Source organism: Hylobates moloch, unplaced genomic scaffold (assembly GCF_009828535.3).
Source record: "Hylobates moloch isolate HMO894 unplaced genomic scaffold, HMol_V3 SCAFFOLD_7, whole genome shotgun sequence".
Lineage (NCBI taxonomy): Eukaryota > Metazoa > Chordata > Mammalia > Primates > Hylobatidae > Hylobates > Hylobates moloch.
In genome coordinates this window covers 124,811,790-124,829,516 of record NW_026652282.1, presented here as the reverse complement: position 1 = coordinate 124,829,516, position 17,727 = coordinate 124,811,790, and the positions used below count along the sequence as shown (strand labels likewise).

The following is a 17,727-nucleotide window of genomic DNA, read 5'->3' as shown; positions in this document are numbered from 1 at the left end:
ACATTTTCTTAATCCAGTCTGTCGTTGTTGGACATTTGGGTTGGTTCCAACTCTTTGCTATTGTGAATAGTGCCGCAATAAACATATGTGTGCGTATGTCTTTATAGCAGCATGATTTCTCCTCCTTTGGGCATATACCCAGTAATGGGATGGCTGGGTCAAATGGTATTTCTAGTTCTAAATCCTTGAGGAATCGCCACACTGACTTCCACAATGGTTGAACTAGTTTACAGTCCCACCAACAGTGTAAAAGTGTTCCTATTTCTGTACATCCTCTCCAGCACCTGTTGTTTCCTGACTTTTTAATGATGGCCATTCTAACTGGTGTGAGATGGTATCTCATTGTGGTTTGGATTTGCATTTCTCTGATGGCCAGTGATGATGAGCATTTTTGCATGTGTTTTTTGGCTGCATAAATGTCTTCTTTTGAGAAGTGTCTGTTCATATCCTTCGCCCACTTTTTGATGGGGTTGTTTTTTTCCTGTAAACTTGTTTGAGTTCATTGTAGATTCTGGCTATTAGCCCTTTGTCAGATGAGTAGGTTGCAAAAATTTTCTCCCATTCTGTAGGTTGCCTGTTCACTCTGATGGTAGTTTCTTTTGCTGTGCAGAAGCTCTTTAGTTTAATTAGATCCCATTTGTCAATTTTGGCTTTTGTTGCCATTGCTTTTGGTGTTTTAGACATGAAGTCCTTGCCCATGCCTATGTCCTGAATGGTATTGCCTAGGTTTTCTTCTAGGGTTTTTATGGTTTTAGGTCTAACATGTAAGTCTTTAATCCATCTTGAATTAATTTTTGTATAAGGTGTAAGGAAGGGATCCAGTTTCAGCTTTCTACATATGGCTAGCCAGTTTTCCCAGCACCATTTATTAAATAGGGAATCCTTTCCCCATTGCTTGTTTTTGTCAGGTTTGTCAAAGATCAGATAGTTGTAGATGTGCGGCTCTTCATGCTAAAAACTCTCAATAAATTAGGTATTGATGGGACGTATCTCAAAATAATGAGAGCTATCTATGACAAACCCACAGCCTATATCATACTGAATGGGCAAAAACTGGAAGCATTCCCTTTGAAAACTGGCACAAGACAGGGATGCCCTCTCTCACCACTCCTATTCAACATAGTGCTGGAAGTTCTGGCCGGGGCAATCAGGCAGGAGAAGGAAATAAAGGGTATTCAATTAGGAGAAGAGGAAGTCAAAGTGTCCCTGTTTGCAGATGACATGATTGTATATCTAGAAAACCCCATTGTCTCAGCCCCAAATCTCCTTAAGCTGATTAGCAACTTCAGCAAAGTCTCAGGATACAAAATCAATGTACAAAAATCACAAGCATTCTTGTACACCAATCACAGACAGAGAGCCAAATCATGAGTGAACTCCCATTCACAATTGCTTCAAAGAGAATAAAATACCTAGGAATCCAACTTACAAGGGATGTGAAGGACCTCTTCAAGGAGAACTACAAACCACTGCTCAATGAAATAAAAGAGGATACAAACAAATGGAACAACATTCCATGCTCATGGGTAGGAAGAATCAATATCGTGAAAATGGCCATACTGCCCAAGGTAATTTATAGATTCAATGCCATCCCCATCAAGCTACCAATGACTTTCTTCACAGAATTGGAAAAAACTACTTTAAAGTTCATATGGAACCAAAAAAGAGCCCGCATCGCCAAGTCAATCCTAAGCCAAAAGAACAAAGCTGGAGGCATCACGCTACCTGACTTCAAACTATACTACAAGGCTACAGTAACCAAAACAGCATGGTACTGGTACCACAACAGAGACATAGATCAATGGAACAGAACAGAGCCCTCAGAAGTAAATCAAGCTTTCTTAAGAGGTGCAGATTTTTGGTGGAGGAAACAGCCAGCCTGAGAAGATTTCGCAGGGAGAGAGCCAGGGAATTACATGCCCAGTCTTTTCGTCTTCCTCTGATCTTCAGCCAAGGTGGCCAAACTCAGGTTGAAGCAGGAGGCCAATGGCACCTGTAATGTAGTGCGTAAAAATTAGCCTTCTAGAAAGGAGAACAGGGTGGAGAATAGTGAAAAGGCAAATGAAATATGCTGCACACAAGGCCGCATATTTCCACACTACTAATAGAGTAGGGACTATGATTTGGGAGGAATATGACACTATATTAACACATTTTCTGCATCAACATTATATGGTGGTGGCCATGGTGACAGCTGATGCAGTGAACTGAAGAGGAGCTGGCTGGGGAGTTGCTTGTCTTCTTGTCATATCTACAGCCTGACTTGGTTCTACTATCTAAAGGTGTCAGTGCTTGTAAGCATCTGTATTCATCTTGAAAATGATTTTCTCAGTTCTCTTAATCTCGGAATAAACTGTCACCTGTGGCCACACATGCACTTACTTTTACTTGGAATATAAGTATGAAAAGTCCGAACCCTTCCATGTACATGTAATTTCTATTAAAGAATCAGTGCATCAATACTCTTAGCATTTGATTATTAAATCTTAAAATTTCAGAACCAGACTTGGGACCTGAGAGGCTGTCAGTTCCTAGGCTCCTATCCTGGGAAAGAATCCCTCCTGCTTTATGGCTGATGATTCACCTACCAGTTTGAATCTCTGCAGTGATAAGCTGCATTAGTACCACAGGGCATAGCTCCAGGGGTTAGAAAGTGCTTCCTATATTGAGCTGAAGTCCACCTTTTTCAAACACCTCCTAGTTACAGGGCCCTGTAACATTGGCAACGTTTGCTTCTTTTTCCACATAGTGGCTTTCAGATATACTCCACGCTTTCTTGTCTGCAGGTTAACTCTCATTCCTTTCAACTATTCTCTTGGCATAATATGTTTTCCAGACACTGCTTCAAACCGGACACTCTCCCTTGTTATCTAATTAAGCTATTTTTTTGAAATTCGATTCCTTAGTCTTATTCCTTACTTATTCCATTATGTTAGTTTAAACTTTATATTCATAGAGTCCTATATACCAAGCTCTATTCTAAGTTATTAATATATGTTAACATAATCCTTATAACAGACCTGATAGCTAAGTGATGTTATTATTCCTTTGCAGATAAAATATGGAGACAGAGAGAGGTCAGGTAACTTGCCAAAGCTCACACAGCTAGAAAATAGAAGAGTTAGGATTGAAACCCAGAAAGTTTGGCTCCAGAGTCCATGCTATTAATCATTATGATGTATTGCTTTTCCTGAGTTTGGTTACTTTTAAGTAAGAATGAGGCACATGTCAATTTCTTTTACATACACGAACATTTACTTACATATAGTAATCTCTCAACCACTGAGTTCTTAATATCTCAGCCACATAGCTGGGTAGACCATGTTAAGATGGGGCAAGTGCATTTTTCTTATAGGACCTGGAGAAATAAGAAATATAATTTTATCCTACCATTTTCCCTTTTGAGGTGGAAGTGCAGAATTTGTAACACAGAACAGGGATGGACATGTGAGGCCACAATCAATGATACTTTGTAGGTGATGTTGTGGCTTCCTGTTGCATTATGTCAGGAGGCAAGGTTGTCCCAGTATGGCTGATACTGAATTTTATCACTTGCTTAGGGTGATGACTGTCAGGGCTCTCCATTGTAAGGATATCAACCATCAGGATTAATTCAAAGTGTTTGAGCTGGTGGCCAGCTCATTGCTTTGATCATAGCTGTGGGTGTGGGGGTAAAGAACAAATAATAGTAGGGGAGATAATATTTTTAGTACTTTAGTTTTCTCTTCTTTTGTGTCAAAAAAAAATCTTTCCACATCAACAGTGTTATAAATGGTTCTCAGGTTGGCCTATTAATACCTGCTTAACCAGAAATGTTGCTCATGCATTGGCACTATGGTTACAGTCATTCAGATTGACTATGAGAAACAGTATTGCTTACTCTTGTCTAGAAAACCAGCTACCCTTTATGGCATTGTTTCAAAGGAAGAATGTACCCCTGCTTCTTTGCAAACTTTGGTTCATGACACATTTTAAGTTGCGATATGTCTGCTTATGGTCACATGGAATCATATCTTTAAGGTCTACTAGCTTATTTTATCATTCACAACATACACTAATTAAATATTTCTCTCTTTTTGTGAAGCAGTGGCTTTTAGTTACTAAGAAGGCATGAAGGACTTGGTCTTTGTTTTACCAAGTGGGTAGGTGTGTCTCAAGGCAGTACCTCTGTAGTTTTATTACCAGTCCATATAAGCTATTTCAGAAAAGAACAGCTGTCTTTTTCATATGGATTTGGCATATTCTAGCCAAAATCAGGTTAGTTCCTCTGCTTTTTTTTTTTCTTCAAGCAGCTTCTGTGTGCTATTGAATTATAGGTGTTTCTCATTTCCTCCCTAGTATATAACTGGCATCCTTAGTGCTGAATCTTTAGTTGAACATTTCCACTTATAGGAAAGACTGGACTTGAAGAATGAAAACATGAGGAATATTTGGAAATGGTGAGTAATCTGATTTGCCTGTGATTGCTGGTCAGAAAGAGAAGTAGTAGAATTTGCAACTGTAAAAGTATATCAGGAACAGATTGCAGAAGGCTATGAATGTCAGGCTTAGGCACTGGAATTTTGATTAGCTATGAAGAGTTAGGAAAGGTTTGTGAGCGATGCAGAGACATAATCGGCTCAGTAATTCCGAATTTTTATTATTTAAAAAAATCTGCTCTCTCCCAGGAAATATGTGGTTTAGGAAAAATGCCAACCTTTTAATGAAGTAAATATCTTTCCTCTTTGGGATGTTATATGAACTGCGTCAGCATCTCCACATTTGTGCCTCTCCTGCTTTCCCTTAACATAAACACACCAGGATCCTCAATGAAGGATGTTGGCAGTGACAGCATTAGTTTGACAACTTCATTGAGGATGCTCTAGATGGTCAGTGATCTTGACTTTCTCCTATAGCCTAAAAGATAATGTATTTTAAAGATTTTTCATTGCATTTTCAGGAGTTTGGGGGTAAGTTAATGAACAACCTTCGTTTATGAAACAATTTTGTATTTATTATTTACTTATTTATTTCAAAAGTTTTCTAATGTAGGTTATTGTTATCCCCATTTTACATATGTGGAAGTACAAGCATACCTCATTTGATTATGCTTCACTTTATTGTGCTTTGTGGATAGCATGTTTTTTACAAATTGAATGTTTGTGGCAACCCTGTGTTGAGTGAGTCTATTGGTGCCATTTTTCCAACAGCATGTGCTCACTTTATGTCTCTGTGCCGCATTTTGGTCATTCTTACAAATTTTCAGTCTTGATTATTATATCTGTTACGGTGATCTGTGATCGGTGATCTTTGATGTTATTATTTTAATTGTTTTGGGGCACCATGAATTCCACTCATGTAAGACAGTGGACTTAATTGGTAAATATTGTGTTTGCTCTGACTGATTATTCCACCGAAGGGCCATTCCCCTGTCTCTCCCCCTCTCCTTAGGCCTTCCTTCTCCCTGAGATACCACAATATTGAAAATAGGCCAATTAGTAGACCTACATAGCCCTGTAAGTGTTCAAGTGAAATAAAAATTTACGTGGCTCTCACTTTAAATCAAAAGCTAGAAATGATTAAGCTTAGTAAGGAAGGCATGACAAAAGCTGAGATACTCTAAAAGCTAGGCCTCTTGTGGCAAGCAGTTAGCCAAGTTGTCAATGCGAATGAAAGGTTTTTGAAGGAAATTAAAAATACTACTCCAGTGAGCACATAAATGATAAGAAAGTGAAACAGCCTTATTGCGAATATGGAGAAAGTTTTAGTGGATAGAAGATCAAGCCAGACACAACATTCTCTTCAAGCAAAGCCAAATTCAAAGCAATGCTATAACTCTTCAGTTCTGTGAAGACTGGGAGAGATAAAGAAGCTGCAGAAAAAGTTTGAAGCTAGTGGAGGTTGGTTCATGAGGTTTAAGGAAAGAAGCCATATCCATAACATAAAAGTGCAAGGTGAAACACAAGTGCTGATGGAGGAGCTGCAGCGAGTTCTCCAGAAGATCTAGCTATGAGAATTGATAAAGGTGGCTACATGAACAACAGATTTTGGTAGATGAAACATCCTTCTATTGGAAGAAGATGTCTTTCAGGACTTTAATAGCTAGAGAGAAGAAAATGCCTGACTTTGAAACTTCAAAGCAGTGGCTGACTCTTTTGTCAGGGGCAAATGCAGCTGGTAACTTTAAGCTGAAGCCCATTGTTCATTTACTGCTGGGAAAATCCTAGGACCCTTAAGAATTATGCTAAATCCACTCTCTCTATGCTCTGTAAATGAAATAACAAAGCCTGAACGACAGCACGTCTGTTTGTAGCATGGTTTACCGAATATTTTAAGCACACGGTTGCAGTCTACTTCCCAGGAAAAAATACTCCTTTTGAAATATTATTTTTCAATGACAATGCACCTGATCACCCAGGAGCTTTGGTGGAGATGTGCAAAATGAATGTTGTTTTCATGCTTACAGTACAACATCCATTCTTCAGCCCATTGATCAAGAAGAAATTTAGACTTTCAAGTTGTATTATTTAAGAGATACATTTCATAAGGTTATAGCTTCCACAGATAGTGATTCCTATGATGGATCCAAGAAAAGCCCGCTGAAAATCTTCTGGAAATGATTCACCTTTCTGGATATCACTAAGAGCATTCATGATTCAGGGGAGCAGGTCAAAATATAAACATTAACAGGAGTGTGGAAGAAGTTGGTTCCAATCCTCATGGGTGACTTTGAGGGGTTCGAGACTTCAGTGGAAGAAGTAACTGCAGACGTGGTGGAAATGGCAAGAAAACTATAATTAGAAGTAGAGCCCAAAGTTGTGACTGAATTGCTGCAGTCTCATGAAAAAACTTGAAGGGATGAGTTGCTTCTCACAGACGAGCAATGAGAGTGATTTCTTGATATGGAATCTACTCCTAGTGAAGATGCTGTGAATATTGTTGAAATGACGACAAAGGATTTAGAATATTACATAAACTTAGTTGATAAAGCAGTGTCAGGGTTTAAGAGGATTGGCTGCAATTTTGAAAGAAGTTCTACTGTGGGTAAAATGCGACCAAACAGCATCACATGCTGAAGATAAATCTTTTGTGAAAAGAAGAGTCAATTGATGAAGCAAACTTCATTGTTGTCTTATTTTAAGAAATTGCCACAGCTGCCCCAACCTTTAGCAACCACCACCCCGACTGGTCAGCAGCCGTCCACACTGAGGCAAAACCTTCTACCGGCAAGGAGATTATGACTTGTTGAAGCCTCAGATGATTCTTAGCATTTTTTAGCAATAAAGTGTTTTTAATTAAAGTATGTAAATTGATTTTTAGACATAATGCTATCGAACACTTTAAATAGAGTGCTGTACAGTACAAACGTAACTTTTATATGCACGGGAAACCAAAATATTTGTGACTCACTTAATTGTGATATTTGCTTTATTGGAGTGGCCTGGAACCAAACTCACAATATCCCGGAGGTATGCCCGTAGGTCTCACAGTCAGTTAGTGGCAGAGACAGAACTAAATTCTAGTCATTTGATTCTGGTCCTGTGAATTTACCACTGATCCATCTTTAGGGCTAGGAAAATGACTAAACTTGCATAACCTTCAGATAGTGTATTAGTATCGTCATTTTCATTTTTCAATGATGAATTATTATTATTATCATCATATTTTATCTAACCAGTAGTGGCAAATATGAGGTGCAATGGACATGTTTTAGTGTCGCTCTCATTAACTTGATAAACATATAGCATCAAGCAATTCATTTCTCTCTTTGGTGTTGCTGTCTTAGGTGTCTCATGTGTAAAATGAAGGGAGAGAATTATACAGTCTCTAAGGTTCTCCATCATTCTGATATGCCATGATTCCTTTTTTCCCCAAACTACCTTTGAATTCAAACTATAGGATCACATTGCAGTTTAGTTACTGAATAAGAAAGAGTTCTATTTAGGTTGCAGATTAAATCTGCTTCCCCACACAATAATTTAGTGCACATTAGGAGAAAAAAAATCAGTAATAAAGAATAAAACCATAGAACAACATATTGAAAATAATTTGGGGGTGATATTTAGCACTGATTTTTATTCATGTATTTATTTATTTTAGACAGGGTCTTGCTCTGTTGCCCAGGCTGGAGTGCAGTAGCGTGATCTCAGCTCACTGCAACCTCCGCTTCCCGGGCTCAAGTAATCTGCCAACCTCAGCCTCCCCAGTAAATGGGACTACAGGTGTGCCACCATGCCTAGCTAATTTTTGTGTTTTTGTAGAGGCAGGATTTCACCATATTGTCCAGACTGGTCACAAACTAGCATTGCTTTTTGACTTAAAAGTTTTCAACTTTTTGATGAAGAATGATGCTAAGATATCAACAGTCAGCAGGAGGAAATGGAAATGCATTCTCATGGAAGCTAGTATTTCAGTAAGAAAGAAAGCACAGTGTATTGGCCTTATATTCAGGATTTTTTTTAAAGAATTGTTTAATTTTTCATTTTTATGGGTACATCATAGGTATATATATTTATGGGGTGCATGAGATGTTTTGATACAAGCATGCAATATGAAATAATCACATCATGGAGAATGTGGTATCCATCCCCTCAAACATTTATCCTTTGTGTTAAAAACAATCCAATTAGTTATTTTAAAATGTACAATTAAATTATTACTATTGATGTCACCCTTTGTGCTATCAAATACTAGGTTTCATTCTTTTTATTATTTTATACACATTAAAACACATTAACCATCCCCACTTTCCCTCAACCACTCCACTATCCTTCCCAACCTCTAGTAACAATGCTTCTGCTCTCTGTCTCCATGAGTTCAATTGTTTTAATTTTTAGCTCCCACAAATAAATGACAACATGCAATTTTTGTCTTTTTGTGCCTGGCTTATCTCACTTAGCGTAATGATCTCCAGTTTCATCCATGTTTTGCAAATGACAGGATCTCATTATTTTTATGACTGAATAGTACTCCATTGTGTACATGTATCACATTTTCTTTATCCAATCATCTATTATGGATATTTAGGTTGCTTCCAAATCTTACCTATTGTGAACAGTCCTGTGACAAACATGGGTGTGCAGATATCTCTTTGATATACTGATTTCCTTCCTTTGGGGTATATACCCAGCAGTGGGATTGCTGGATCATATGGTAGCTCTATTTTTAATATTTTGAGGAACCACCAAACTCTTCTCCATAGTGGTTGTACTAATTTACATTCCCACCAACAGTGTACGAGGGTTCCCTTTCCTCTACATTCTCGTCAGCATTTGTTATTTCCTGTCTTTTGGATGTAAGCCATTTTATCTGGGGTGAGATGATATGTTATTGTAGTTGTGATTTGCATTGCTCTGATGATCAGTGCTATTAAGCACCTTTTCATATGCCTGTTTGTCATTTGTATGTCTTCTTCTGAGAAATGTCTATTCAAATATTCTGCCCATTTTTAATTGGATTATTATACTTTTTCCTACAGAGTTGTTTGAGCTCTTTATCTATTCTGGTTATTAATTCTTTGTCAGATGGATAGTTTGCAAATATTTTCTCCCATTCTGTGGGTTGTCCCTTCACTTCGTTGATTGCTTCCTTTGCTGTGAAGAAGCTTTGTAATGTGATGTGATCCCATTTGTCCATTTTTGCTTTGGTTGCCTGTGCTTGTAGGGTATTGCTCAAGAAAGTTTTGCCCAGACCGATGTCCTGGAGATGTTCCCCAAAGTTTTCTTGTAGTATTCTTACAGTGTGAAGTCTTAGATTTCAGTCTTTTAATCCATTTTGATATGATTTTTGTATATTGCAAGAGATAGGGGTCTAGTTTCATTCTTCTGCGTATGGATATCCAGTTTTCCCAGCACCGTTTGTTGAAGAGACTGTCTTTTCTTCCAGTGTATGTTCTTGATATTCAGCAATTTTGGATCAATATTTTAGCTGTCTCATCACCTCTCGGGGTGACTAAAAATTATGTTCAAGGCTTTAGTATTCTCACCTACAGATCCATCTGGAATAGGTAATCTCTGAAGCCCTATATATTTTCCCTATGATTCTATGAGGATTCTCCTTTCTGCCCCATCTAGTAACTCAAGAAATTTTTTTCATTCAGTTTATGAATCTACTTCCAAGAAACTGAATTAGGCTACCCAGGGTCAAGATCTTCCACCGTGAGAGTTAAGGGATAATGAGAAAGGGGTTTGCACGAAATTAGTTGAGCTGCCACAACCCTTCCCCCTACAGCCCGTGTCAGATGGATCTAGACCATTGGTGGACTGAGCCAAGGGTGGACTGTCACCTGACAGTGTACCTATATTTATCTTCTCAGCATACTGATGTCACTACAGTTCCCTTCTTTCTTCCCCCTTGCCAATGAGGCATCTGTATCACTTCTCGTGATCTGTCCACGAAAGCAGCCAGTCTTGCCTACTGTTGACTAGGTTCCAGTTCCTCTCTGGCCAAAGCTTTCCTTATGGCTTTTGTCTGATGAGGGTGCCAATTGCTTGTTGTTTATATTTATACTTGAATAATGCATTCGAGTGCATAAACCACTAGTCTGAGAAAGAGAAAACACACTTTGAATACTTCTAGATGGGAAGCAGTAAGCCTGGTAATTTTAATATACTGATTTTTTTATTTTAATGCAACGTATCTGTAAGTTATTTTAATTTTAAAGATCCTAAAGCTATTACTAGAGGTGTTATATAGCTTGCCTAAGGTCATACAACGAATAAATTCAAATGCATGCTTCCAGACTCTTTAAGCCTACTTATTTTTTTCCCATGTGTATCTATTATATAATTTGACTATCTCAGCAACTCCATAAGTTAAGTAGGGGAAGGATTACTTGCTTTGTTTTACTTTATTTTGCTTTCTGCTCCATCATAACACCTAGAACAGTAATAGACACATAGTTAACAAAAATGCATTGGATGATTAAGTGAATTAAATTAGGTTTATAAATTAAGTTCAAACTCACTTGGTTATCAGCTACAGTGTGGCAGTTTAGAGTGAGAACTATTCAAATCAGATGTTTATACACTTCTGTAGCTCTTTCTCAGGATCTTTTCAGAACAGAAGCCTTGTTCACTGTTAGGGATAAATATTATAGGGAAGACATATTGATGTTTATACTATTCTGTAGCTTCTTCTGAGCATCTTTTCAGAACGGAAGCCTTGTTCACTGCTAGGGATAAATATTAGTGGGAAGACATACTGACTGTCTCTTAAGACTCCTTCTTAACTAGAATCTTGACTTTTATAGCCCTGATTAACTGGATGCTAGGAATAGTTATTATATATGTATTAATGTCAACTTCCTGGGTTCAAGTTAAGAATGAGGAAAAACTGAGACTTAAAGACATACAAGTGCTGTAAGTAGCTTAATGGTATCCCCAGTCACAAATGCACCTGGTACTAGGACCCAGGATTTCTAGCTCCTGGTCCATTGGTTGATTCCACACCATGCTTCTTGACCCTTGGAAAAAGCCATATCTTTTACCATATTCCTATTTCCTCTGAACTACCCAGGGCCTTTATTTCTAGTCCTGTCAAACCACACCAAGCTCTTCCTCAAAAACTGAAAATATCAGTCACAGTGCCTGAGCCTGATTAGGTGGTTAGTAAAGTGCATAGTCTTCAGAAAGACTTACTTACAGAAGTAATCCAAATTGGAGTATCAGGAGGTACCTAAAGGACACTGGAAAATTAGAAAAGTTAGATTATAGCCTTATGCCTGCCTCTCACTAGCAATATGACTTTGGGGAAATTTGGTTTCCTGTCTGCGCTTGTTTTCCTATGTATAAAATGAGAGTGATTAAGGCATCTTGTAATAGTCTTAAAGTCTGGTAGCTTTAACAGTTGATGGACTGCTACTGCTTGGTTTCCCTATCCCCATAGGATGAGGGTAGAAGTAGACTATATACAATTTAAGGATCTGTCTAACCCTGTTTTTCTGTGAACTAAATTTCTCTGGGCTAGAAGTGTGAGGTAAGTTCTCAGTAACATTTCCCTTCTTTATTTTGATGCCTGTTTAATCATGCAGCACCATTTGATGAACTAACTGTATGCTGGGAAGTGTTCTCAGTGACATTCTGTCCAGAATTTCTACTTGTGTCTCTTTACTGCTGGGTTAGGGCCAGGATATATGGCTGGCAAAGCTCATACCAATGCTAGAGTAAGAGTTCAAGTATTAACCACACTGTCTGCCTCCTACACAAGCAATCATTGTGACAAATATGTACTGATTGCTATTTTGGATAAGATATAGGTCTATGTAATTGGCCCAGTCTATTAATTGAAATCTTCTTGAATTACAATATCTAGTCATGTATTTTTTTTTTCCTGTTAAGAACTATTATTTTTTTTCCTTTTCCTTGCATTGCCTCAGGCTGTCTCCTAAGCATGCCCCAGATATTCCTGATGACAGCACTGACAACATCACTATCTTCACCAGAATCTTGGATCGTCTTCTAGACGGCTATGACAACCGGCTGCGACCTGGGCTTGGAGGTCAGTCCTTTTAAGATCTTTGAAGTCCTTTTCAGATCTTCTTCTCGGCCATTGTTATCTAAAAAGAGTTGTAAGTGCCTTCAGTAGTCTATTGGCCAATGAGGTTAGTGTAAAGCTGAATTTCTTCCCTATGAGCATTGAAAATTAGTCATAATCCTTCATTTCAGTAGGTGATTTCTCTGGTCTGGCTTCAGAAGATTCTAGGTTTTTGCTAGGTGCATATGGAGTAATACACAGATGTTCCATGACTCACAATGGTTTGACGTATGATTTCTGCCTTTATGATGGGTTTATGGGACATAGCCCAATGGATTTAGACTTACTACATTCCCAATTTATGATGGGTTTATTGGGATGTGGTCTTATAAGTTGAGGAGCATCTCTACCTCAAGGTTAGACAATGCCCATTTCTAGTAACAGAATACCAATACTTGCCTGGATGACTGGTGTGGTCCAGGAAAAGCTGAGAAACATGCCTTTGTTTTCAAAACCCTGAGAATATATCAGCTTGACACTCCAAAAAGGAATAATCTACTGGCCATGTGAGATCTTAGTTGGCCATCAGTTTAGTATAATCAGCAATATGATCACAAGAAGGTAAATGTATTATATCACGGGCTATTATAAATTCACAAAATGTAATCTAATGCTATTTTATAATTTGTAGTCTATATTCAAATTTTTCCAATTATCCCCAAAATGTACTTTATAGAAATTTTCGTTGATTTAGGATTCAATCCAGGATTATGCATTACATTTATTGTTGTGTCTGTTTAGCCTACACTCAGCATTTCTTTGTCTTTCATGACATTGATTAGATCTTCCATATTCATTTTCAAAGTAACACCATAGGAGTTAATTATGTCTTTATCAGCACATTACTCAAGAAGGGACTTGAAATCTGTTTGCTCCGTTACTGGTAATGTTAATTTAGATGTTTACCAGGTTGCTGCACTCTAAAATTACTATTTTAAAAGTTTATAATTAATACGTAATTTGTGGAGAGATGTTCTGACACTATTTTATGCCTTTTCCAGCTTACACCCAATAGTCTTAGCAGCTATAGATTATCCTTGTGAGACTAATAACAATTATGGTGGCAAAATGGTGATTTTCTAAAGCTATTATTATTCTACACTTACTAAATGACATTCTATTGTAAGAAAAAGTCTTTCTCTTTAATTAATTAGCTAATGTCAGTATGAATGGATTCTTGCTTTATTCGATGGATTACAGTCCATTAATATCATTCATTTCAATAGACTATTTTGATTAAAATTTTTGCTAATAATTTCCCATATTCCCTAGTGGAAGCCTATTCCATTTGGCTTCTGTTTCCTTTCGATATGCTCTCATTTTTTGAGTACTTTCTTATTATATGGCATGACAGTATATTCCAGACTTATTTTGTACTTTCTATAATCCAGCCTTGGAATTAGTCATTTTTCCAAGAATAAGGGGTACCTTTTGTGAGAAATTACATTTAGAATCAAATTTCTGGCTGCTAGGCCGGGCGCGGTGGCTCACGCTTGTAATCCCAGCACTTTGGGAGGCCGAGGCGGGTGGATCACGAGGTCAGGAGATCGAGACCACGGTGAAACCCCGTCTCTACTAAAAGTACAAAAAAATTAGCCGGGCGTGGTGGCGGGCGCCTGTAGTCCCAGCTACTCGGAGAGGCTGAGGCAGGAGAATGGTGTGAACCCGGGAGGCGGAGCTTGCAGCGAGCCGAGATCGCGCCACTGCACTCCAGCCTGGGTGAGAGAGCGAGACTCTGTCTCAAAAAAAAAAAAAAAAAAAAAAAAAAAAAAAAAAAAATTTCTGGCTGCTAGGTGTCCTCATTACTGCTAGGATCTCATTGCTTCCAGGATTTTTCAGTAGATAGAACTGGGAAAATAGCAAATACACACACACTCACACATATACACACACAGATGTATTGTATATATGTGTATGTATGTGTGTGTGCATGTATGGCAGTGAGTTTACACTGGTACTACTAATTGCAGTCCAACAAGTACTTTTAATTGATACATGTACCCATTTGTTTAATCCTACAATATACAAAAATATTTATTTTGAAATTACTACACCCATAGTACTACAATAAACACATTAAGTAAAGTTAAATATATATTTGCAGTTTTTTCATTGTGTTTTGATTTTGGACTAAGGCTATATAACACCTTCTTTTATATAAATAATGGATTAGAGTAGAGCGGTATTGAGGGAAGAGAGACCAGTCACAAATTAATTGCAATTTTCTAGGATGAAAATAATGACTGTGGGAATGGAGAGAATTTGGTGACTGCTTAGATTATGGGGTTAGAAAAAGAGGAGGAGAAAGGGATAACTTCTAGATTCCTGGCTTGTATGATTGGGTGGTGCTATTTTCTAAAATAGGGAAGACTGGAGGGAGAATGGTGCAATTGCATTTTGTTTCTTTTGGATTTGGGGTTGGAACAATTAATATGGAAAGAAGAGAAAGAAAATAAGGACCAGATTTACTCTCTCATCTTAAACAACCACAAAGAAATGAACAAATATATAGTGTTTTATAGAAATCAAACAAAGGCAGCACAGGATATTGATTCCTGAAAGAAAGAAAACAAACAAGGTGAGCTCTGTGATTGCTGATCCTTAACTGCCTGGAGCAAATTTTTAGGCTACAGTGCAGGGAGGGGAACCCAAATAGTGTCTGGTGGACTGTTTCAGTTGAGAAGTTGAGAAATTAGGGAGGCCAAGGTTATTAATTCATAAGGCAGAGGAGAAGATAGAGCTGCATGGAGACTAAAAAGTTGTGTAGAGAAAGACAGAGAGAGAGAGAGAGAGAGAGAGAAAGGCAGAAATCTGTAGAGGGTGGTTCCACAAGTTTTCAGGTACTCCTTACCTCACAACTTAAGGATGAGAAAAAGACCACTGGAAACAGTGGGTAAAACATCAGGGTTTGGAATAACTTGTGTTTTCACCAACCAGAGTTTCCATCACTCTACTTGGTGGAAACACTTTTAACACCTGGTACATGGGGTAGGGTGCTCAGAAGAATATGGCCTCAGTGGCATGGCAAAATTATCCCAAGACTAAAGGCTGCTCTACTCCCACATGACAAAGGTTAAAATCAAGCTTCAAAGAATTTAACTATTTCTAAGTAACACATTATCTCAGAACAAAAATCAAAAACATTCATAGCAGTAAAAAAATCTGATATCTAACAAAGTGGAATTCACGATGTTTCCAGTCAAAAGTTTCCAGTCAAAAAATTTGAGAAAATTTTCTGGAAAAAAATTTCCAGTCAAAAATTACCAAGCATGCAAAGAAACAAGAAACTAAACTACAACCCAAAAAGGGCAGAAACGGTAATGAGCCTGAGGATATAGCAATAATAATTAGCAAAACAAGACATGGAGAGAAAAAAAGACTGAAAAATGAAATGGAAATCAGTGCACTGTGGTACAACTTCATGTAGTCTAATGTAACTGTAATGGGATTACCTGAAGGGGGCAGAAAATATACTTGAAGAAAAACTGGTCAAAAAATTCTGACTTTTTGGGCAAATGACATTAATAGACATTTTTCAAAAGAATATATATAAATGTTAAGAAACATGAAAAACTGCTCAACATCACTAATCATCAGGGAAATGCAAATTAAAACCACAGTGAGATACTACGTTCCTCCTGCAAGAATGGCCATTATTAAAAAGTCAATAGGCCGGCCACGGTGGCTCACGCCTATAATCCCAAAACTTTGAGAGCCTGAGGTGGGCGGATCCCGAGGTCAGGAGTTCGAGACCAGCCTGGCTAATATGATGAAGCCCCATCTCTACTAAAAATACAAAAATTAGCCAGGCGTGGTGAGGTGTGCCTGTAGTCCCAGCTACCTGGGAGGCTGAGGCAGGATAATTGCTTGAACCAGGGAGACAGAGGTTGCAGTGACCCGAGATCATGCCACTACATTCCAGCCTGGGCAATAGAGTGAGACTCCATCTAAAATAAAATAAAATAAATAAAATAAAATAAAATAAAATAAAATAAAATAAAGTAAAGTCAGGCTGGGCGTGGTGGCTCATGCCTGTAATCCCAGCACTTTTGGAGGCCGAGGCAGGTAGATCACAAGGTCAAGAGATCGAGACCATCCTGGCCAACATTGTGAAACCCCATCTCTACTAAAAATACAAAAAAATTAGCTGGGGGTAGTGGTGTGTGCCTGTAGTCCCAGCTAGTTGGGAGGCTGAGGCAGGAGAATGGCTTGAATCCGGGAGGCAGAGATGGCAGTGAGCCAAGATCACGCCACTGCACTCCAGCTTGGCAACAGAGCAAGACTCAAAAAAAAAAAAAAAAAAAAAAAAAGTCAATAGATGTTGTTATGGATATGGTGAAAGGGAAATGTTTATAAACTGCTAGTGGGCATGTAAATTAGTACAACCTCTATGGAAAACAGTATGGAGATTCCTTAAAGAACTAAAAGTAGAGCTACCATTTGATCCAGTAATCCCACTACTTGGTATCTATTAAAAGGAAAAGAAGTCATTATATAAAAAAGACACATGCACACATATGTTTATTGCAGCCCAGTTCACAATTGCAAAGCTATGGAACCAACCTAAGTGCCCATCAACCAATGAGTGGAAAAAGAAAATGTGATACATACACATTGTGGAATACTACTTGGCCATAAAAAGGAGTGGAATAATGTCCTTGCAGTAACTTGGGTGGACGGAGCTGGAGGCCATTATTTGAAGTGAAATAACTAAGAAATGGAAAACCAAATACTATATGTTCTCACTTATAAGTGGGAACTAAGCTATGATTACACAAAGGCAGACAGAGTGATAAAATGGACTTTGGAGACTCAGAAGTGGGAGATTGAGAGGGAGATATGGGATAAAAAATACATATTGGGTACAATGTACACTACTCAGGTGATGGGTGCACTAAAATCTCAGAATTCACCACTATATAATTCATCCATGTAACCAAAAACACTTGTACCCCAAAGGGTATTGAAATAAAAAAATCAAACAATTCTAACTTTGATTGCAATTGCAATCTCCCCAATCAAGAAAGTCAACAACCCCAAGGACAAGAAGCATGAAGAAAATTACACCAAGAGAAAGGAGAAAATTGCTTAGTAGGGACATGGATGAAACTGGAAAACATCATTCTCAGTAAACTATCGCAAGGACAAAAAACCAAACACCGCATGTTCTCACTCATAGGTGGAAATTGAACAATGAGAACTCGTGGACACGGG

At 38.1% G+C, this 17,727-nt stretch overlaps 1 protein-coding gene across 3 annotated transcripts in view; it reads left to right on the top strand.

Annotated features, from left to right (window-relative positions):
- The window catches only part of GABRA3 (gamma-aminobutyric acid type A receptor subunit alpha3), a 267,252-nt gene that overhangs the window by 93,016 nt on the left and 156,509 nt on the right, over positions 1-17,727 (top strand). For all 3 annotated transcript variants that reach the window (XR_009214353.1, XM_032757751.2, XM_058441782.1), the window contains exon 3: positions 12,356-12,477. Coding sequence is in view for 2 of the 3 variants with exons in the window: in XM_032757751.2 (XP_032613642.1) it covers positions 12,356-12,477 (122 nt within the window). In the remaining variant the exon portion in view is untranslated. The remainder of the gene's footprint in view (positions 1-12,355; positions 12,478-17,727) is intronic.